At 63.5% G+C, this 6,302-nt stretch overlaps 1 protein-coding gene and 2 non-coding genes across 3 annotated transcripts; 1 reads left to right on the top strand and 2 right to left on the bottom strand.

Moving 5' to 3' along the window:
- Positions 1 to 90: 90 nt before the first annotated feature.
- On the top strand, positions 91 to 5,842 carry LOC116629475 (divergent protein kinase domain 1B-like; the record flags this gene model as incomplete). Its single annotated transcript, XM_032399756.1, has 3 exons — positions 91 to 627; positions 749 to 925; positions 1,380 to 5,842. Coding segments are annotated over 3 exons (1,524 nt in total), but the record flags the coding sequence as incomplete, so codon positions are not given.
- On the bottom strand, positions 4,994 to 5,129 carry LOC116629476. The gene has a single exon (XR_004298752.1). It is a non-coding gene; the product is annotated as a small nucleolar RNA SNORA43 (small nucleolar RNA).
- On the bottom strand, positions 5,547 to 5,675 carry LOC116629477. Its single transcript, XR_004298753.1, has one exon. It is a non-coding gene; the product is annotated as a small nucleolar RNA SNORA17 (small nucleolar RNA).
- Positions 5,843 to 6,302: the final 460 nt, after the last annotated feature.

Here is a 6,302-nt window from a genome sequence, read left to right as displayed (position 1 = left end):
AGCCCGGACCTGCAGGGCTCGGGGGGCTGCAGGGGAAGGGGCCAGGGGGGCGACCGCGGCTCCGGAGCCCAGCCTGGTTCTTGCTGCTAGTGGTTCCCAGGGCATTTGGCTAATGAGGCGGCCTGGCCGGGCCCCTTCCCGCCACCCTCGGGGCAGGGCCCCTTCGTGTCTCGGGCTCTGCTGCTCCTGCTTCCTGGAACCGGGGAGAGCCCACGCCAGGGAGACCCAGACTTGCGCACCTCGCAGGAGGTGGGGGTCGCCGCGGACTCTGCGAGGGGCCGCAGGGAGCAGAGGCTCTTGCCAGGCCGTGGGTGCCGTGGCCCTCCGCGTGGTCAGGTGTGGCCGGAGCCTGCTGGTTCCCAGCTGCTGTGGTCTGGGGGCCCCTCTGAGACGTGGAGGGGCTTAAGAACCAGGGGGCAACCGGCAGATGCGACGGGACCTCAACCTGCCACGTGTGGATGGTGGGGGAGGGGCCCCGCCTCCTCAGGCCACTTCGTGGTGTCCTCCTCCCGTCCCCAGTGTGACCAGTACCGCAAGGGCATCATCTCGGGCTCCATCTGCCAGGACCTGTGCAACCTGCACAAGGTGGAGTGGAGGACGTGCCTGTCCTCCGTCCCAGGCCAGCAGGTAAGCCCAGGAGGCTCTGGCTGGGGTCAGCCCTGGGGCCCTTGGCCTGGGGGCCCGGGGCTCGGGCGCAAGGTGCAGCGGGAGGGGACGTCTGCTCGAGGACCCCTGTGGCCCCATGCAGGTGTACAGCGGGCTGTGGCAGGGCAAGGAGGTGACCATTAAGTGTGGCATCGAGGAGGGCCTGGACCCCAAGGCCAGGTCGGACCCGGCCCCCCGGCAGGAGCTGGTGCTGTTCGACAAGCCCACTCGGGGCACCTCAATTAAGGAGTTCCGGGAGATGACCCTCAGCTTTCTCAAGGTCAGTTGGCTCCTGGGGGCCGTGCGGAGTTCAGGGCAGGAGCCAGGCATCTGGCTGGACCTCAGCTCCAGGCAGACCTTCGCTCAGGGGAGCACCTACTGGGTGCAGAGGACCCCGCGCATGGGAAGCGGGGTGAGAGCAGATCCAAGTGCCCGCTCCCCAGCTCCCCGAGCACCAGTGGAGATGCAGGGACACGAGGGCCCCAGGAGCAGCTCCTGGAGAAAGGACGGTGCACCAGTGGTCGGCGAGGGGGCTCTGCACAGCCCTGGGCTGTCCCCTCCGTGTGCTTGGGGGCCGGGCTCTCCCAAGCTGGCAGATGCACCCAGCGGACACCCAGGGGTCCTAGCCGACTAGGTCAAGGCGGGCACCCTGCCAACGTAGAAACCCACCACCAAGTCAGGCTCGCTGGCCCTGAAATGACACGGTCTCCTTTTCTCTGGGTCTCCCGTGTCAGGCGAACCTGGGAGACCTGCCCTCCCTGCCCGCGCTGGTTGGGCAGGTCCTGCTCATGGCCGACTTCAACAAGGACAGCAGGGTGTCCCTGGCTGAGGCCAAGTCGGTGTGGGCCCTGCTCCAACGGAACGAGTTCCTGCTGCTGCTGTCCCTCCAGGAGGAGCACGCGTCCCGGCTGCTGGGCTCCTGTGGGGACCTCTATGTCACCGAGGGGGTCCCACATGGTTCCTGGCACGGGGCCGCTCTCCCGCCCCTCCTGCGCCCGCTGCTGCCCCCGGCCCTGCACACAGCCCTGCAGCGGTGGCTGGGGCCCGCGTGGCCCTGGAGGGCCAAGATCGCCATCGGCCTGCTGGAGTTTGTGGAGGAGCTCTTCCATGGCGCCTATGGGACCTTCTACATGTGCGAGACCACGCTGGCCAACGTGGGCTACACGGCCAAGTACGACTTCAAGATGGCCGACCTGCAGCAGGTGGCCCCCGAGGCGGCCGTGCGCCGCTTCCTGCAGGGCCGCCGCTGCGAGCGCAGCTCGGACTGCACGTACGGCCGGGACTGCAGGGCCCCCTGCGACAAGCTCATGCGGCAGTGCAAGGGTGACCTCATCCAGCCCAACCTGGCCAAGGTGTGCGAGCTGCTGCGGGACTACCTGCTGCCCGGCGCCCCCGCCGACCTGCACGAGGAGCTGGGCAAGCAGCTGCGCACCTGCACGACGCTGAGCGGGCTGGCCAGCCAGGTGGAGGCCCACCACTCGCTGGTGCTGAGCCACCTCAAGACCCTGCTCTGGAAGAAGATCTCCAACACCAAGTACTCTTGATGGCCGGCTCCCCGCCCCCCCAACTCCCAGGGGGCTGCCTGGGGCCCCAGAGCCACTCGCGCCCTTGGGTCCTCCTCCCTCTTCACCCGACCACCCAGCAAAGGACAGGACCACAGGAGCTGGAGGCCTGGCCTGCATCCACCAGGGAAGGGGTCCTTCCCTCAGCCCCAGATGCCAACGACCCAGACAGGGGAGCCGCATAGCTGGACAGGGGGTGGGGGGGGCAGGAGCAGCTCCTGGAGCCTGACCACGAGGGCTGGCTGAAGGACTCACCCAGGACTTTTGTTACTTTGAAGAACGTGTGATGTGAATAAACAGCTTTTCTGTGAGTGTCCCTGGGTTCCCTCCCGCCACGCTGGAGCCCTGCCTCCCAGACCCGCCATCGGCCTCCTGAGCTCAGAGGTGGGGGGCTGCTCTTGCCCAGGCTGGACGGAATGCGGCGTGGTCCTCCGGGTCCCCATCGGCTGGAGAGGCCTCAGCGGGCATCACAGGTACGGTCTCTCCTAGAGCCACATTCTGGGGGGCAGGAGCGGTGTGGTGACAGGATGCCAGATGCCGCTGGCTGGTGCTGCGGTTCCCAAGGAAGGGACCGACGGGGAGCCGGGCTCCTCCCGTCCCAGACCCTCTCCTACAGTCCAGCGCGCACGACTTCCACAGATACCCATGAACCACTAGGTGAAAAATCCATCATCCAGGCAAGAGCCGAGCACTCTCCCTGCCTCTCCTCAAGGGGAAGCTGCAGGAGCCGGACACCCGTTTCCCACGGGGGCCCCACTGCTGAGCCCAGGCTGGTGCACTGAATGGAGACTGCAGCTGTGACCCACCCCGTGGAGGGGTCAGCACGTGGCTCCCTAGGCTTCCATTCTGGGAACTGAAAACTCCCAGCATTGTTTTGACGAAAGGCAAGGTTTCAAAACATCCACACAAGTAGTCACAGGGTTTATTAAGAGACCCCAGACACCGGGAGACTCAGGGAGCTGCGGGAAGGGCTGCGTCCCCATCCCAAGTCGCGGTGGGCAGGAGATCCTACTCCTCAAGTCCCTGGGGGCCACTGACCTTTGCAGGCTTAACTCCAAGTGGTTATAATGCTTGGGAAAGGCTGTGCGGGAACCCCTGAACGTCACACAGCCAAATAAGCAGGCAACAGCTCAGGAAAGCGAGCTGCCCTCCTCCCCGCGCCCACTGGCGTGGCCATGCATGTGCACACACGTACCCACCAGCCTCCTGCTCTGGCCTCAGCTAATCACTGTGAGGAAAAACCAAGTAAACACGGTTTATTCAACACCAATCTCAAGTTTTGCCAACAAAGAAACACTTTTATTGAAAAATGTATTCCAAAATTTCAACTAATACCCATGTTTTTAGTATTGATTCCTAAAACTCATCCTTACCTACATTAAAAAATAATTTTCTGCCCCATCTAGGTCTTTCTCTCTTGTGGGGTGGGTAATCCAAATACAGCACAAAAAACAGTTTAGAATTGGGGCACTGGGGTGACTCCATCAGTTGAGCATCCTACTCTAGGTTTCAGCTCAGGCCACGATCTCAGGGTCGTGGGATCGAGCCCCACGTCAGGCTCCGGCTGAGTGTGGACTCTGCTTCAGATTCTCTCTCCCTCTGTCCACCCCCACCCCCAGCTTATGCTCTAAAATAAATCTTAATGAAAAAAAAAATTAGAATCGTGGGCTCTGGGCGGTTAGAAAACGCTGCAAAGATTTTACTTCCCCCTAGAACACAATGGCTGGAGGATTAAGCAGCAGGACACAGGGTGCCAGGGGGAGAACCTGCTCATCCCTCACCTGCTCCATGAGGCGCACACGCTGGGCCACCCCTACAGGCCCGGGGCCTCCAAGCTGGGGCGCGCCGCCCCTGAAGTGGCTCCCCACCCGATCGCAGAGCCCAGGCCACGGCAGCGTCTGGATGTGCCTCTGCGAACGACCACCGGGCCCTGTTTATTCCGACCCCTTCTCTCTGCCTTAGCCCGCCTGGACTTTCCGGAATCCGGAACAGTGTCTACCAACACTTAACAGGTCCCGCTGCCTTGGCCCAGCAGATCCATCTCCCCGGTGCAAGCTTCACAAGCTGAACGCACGTGACTGCTTTCCAACACACCAACGTTCTGCACAAATGCTTCAGAAAATAAATGCAAAACATCTTACTCTCTCTCCTTTTTTTAACCTGAAATTGGTGAGTCTGTCACCCCGAGCAGCCAGCCCGGGTCTCGCCTGCTTGTACCAGTGTTGAGCTCTCCACCTGCAAGAAGGCGGGAAAGCCTCAGTCACACCTGTCACTCCAGTGGGGTTACCGAGGCCACCCCCCCTCCTCTCACCAGAGCCCTGGTTTACAGGGCCCTTGGCAGGACAAAGCCAGGTGCAGCCCTCTGGGGTCCCTCCCCCTCCCCAGCCCGACCAGATGGCCTCCTGCGCCGCTAGTCTCAAGGGTCCTTAAAACAGGGGTGTCTGTGGGCACAGGGCTCGGAAGCCCCCGCAGGGAGCGACACACCCCAGGCCACTCACAGCAGATCTCAGCCAGACGCACGACACACCTGGCAAGGACTTCCAGAAAACCCTCCAAACAGACCTACAGAATGACCATTTCCAGGAAGGAGACCCTCTCCTGGTCAATCCCATTGTGCCAGAAGCTGGCCACCAGCTCATACACATGCATGGCTCACTCGAACCTCGTGAGTGTTATCTTACAGGCGAATCAGAAAACCGAAGCACCTGGTGCCGTGCTCGGCGCTCCTGGCTAGAAGCCCGAAGGTGTGGTGTGCCTGCCAAGCGGCAAGCCACAGCTGCTCTAAGGCATGTTCGGCTACAAACCATTCTTAGTGCTCACTGTTCTGAGCACTGAGCGTAGAAATAGCCACTTCCTATCTGCCCTGACGTCCCAGGTCCAGCAGAGCAGCTGGATCCGGGGTGCCGGCAGGTCCAGCACCTGCAGGGCAGCCGTCCCCTCCCACCCAGCCTGGAGGCCAGCTTCGTCTCTCCTCTTACCTCGGTCTGGATGGTGGCGGAAGTTTTTCTGGGCCCCTCCGGGCCAACACCGTTGCCCTCGTTCCTGTATTAAGTAACAAAAATGCTCAGCCCGAAATGAGAGTCTAATAAAAGTCGGCTGTCATCGTTACTGTTAACGGGACCAGGTTCCAGCAAACCTTCCCTGCTTCTGCGGGATTCTGAAAAACCCACCCTGCTGGCCAGGCAGGTGGCAGGAAGGTACTGAGAGGCGTCCTTTGTCCTGCCCACCGGAAATCCAGTGGCCCACTACCTACGACCACGTGCCCACCTGACACCAAGAACAGGAGACAGCGGGAGGGTTTTCCCGGGGGGCCTCAGGCCAGGCCGAAGCGCTTGGCCGGGTGTCAGACTATCAATCACCCAGACGTTCACGAGCTGGAACACTGGGCGTAGATCAGCCTCTCTTCTCTCTGCCACCGAATGACGCACGTGTGACACACAGCCACACTGCAACGCCTCTGGGGGCAGCTGAGGGAGCCGCCCGGCCTGTGCACGGAGTCCAAGCACCCCGACACAGGAGATGCCCAAGGGGCCGAATGTGCGCAGCAGTCGCACTTCGGGGCGAGCGCGCTCCGGCGCCCACGTGTCACCTCACCTGGGCCGCCCTCCAGGCGCGCGGGTTCCAGCGGGCACACTCCCTAGAGAAGAAAAGAAACCTCCGCTTTACAGAGGCCGGAACGGGCCCGCGCACGGCTCTGCGGCCCCCGAGCCCCCGCCACCAGGCCTGCGTGTCCCTGGGAGACAGCGCGCCCGTTCACCGCGCCCCGGAGGCCCAGCCTGGCTCGAGCGTGGGCAGCGCCGGGGTTACGGCGCGAGGCCCCGCCCGCAGTGCCAGCCCCGGGCCCGCCGCACACACGGCCGGACGCGCGGCCACAGCGCACGGATGACGGTCAGCCCGCCTCTCGACACAAAGGGGCAGCCGCACGCGAGCGGGGGCGGCGGCGGCCTCCCCGAGGTCCCCCCCGGCGAGCGCGGGCGGCAGGTGCTCAGCGCGTCCCCGCGGCACTGCGCGGACTTCCGGAGGGCCGGGACCCCCCCCACCCAAACCCCTGCTACCCGGCCGCCGCCTGCTCCCGGGAAGGCCCGCCGCTCGTCA

Source organism: Phoca vitulina, unplaced genomic scaffold (assembly GCF_004348235.1).
Source record: "Phoca vitulina isolate PV1807 unplaced genomic scaffold, GSC_HSeal_1.0 scaffold1086, whole genome shotgun sequence".
In the NCBI taxonomy this organism is placed as follows: Eukaryota; Metazoa; Chordata; class Mammalia; order Carnivora; family Phocidae; genus Phoca; species Phoca vitulina.
The sequence above is the reverse complement of the archived record's forward strand: the minus strand, read 5'-3'. Positions and strand labels throughout refer to the sequence as shown.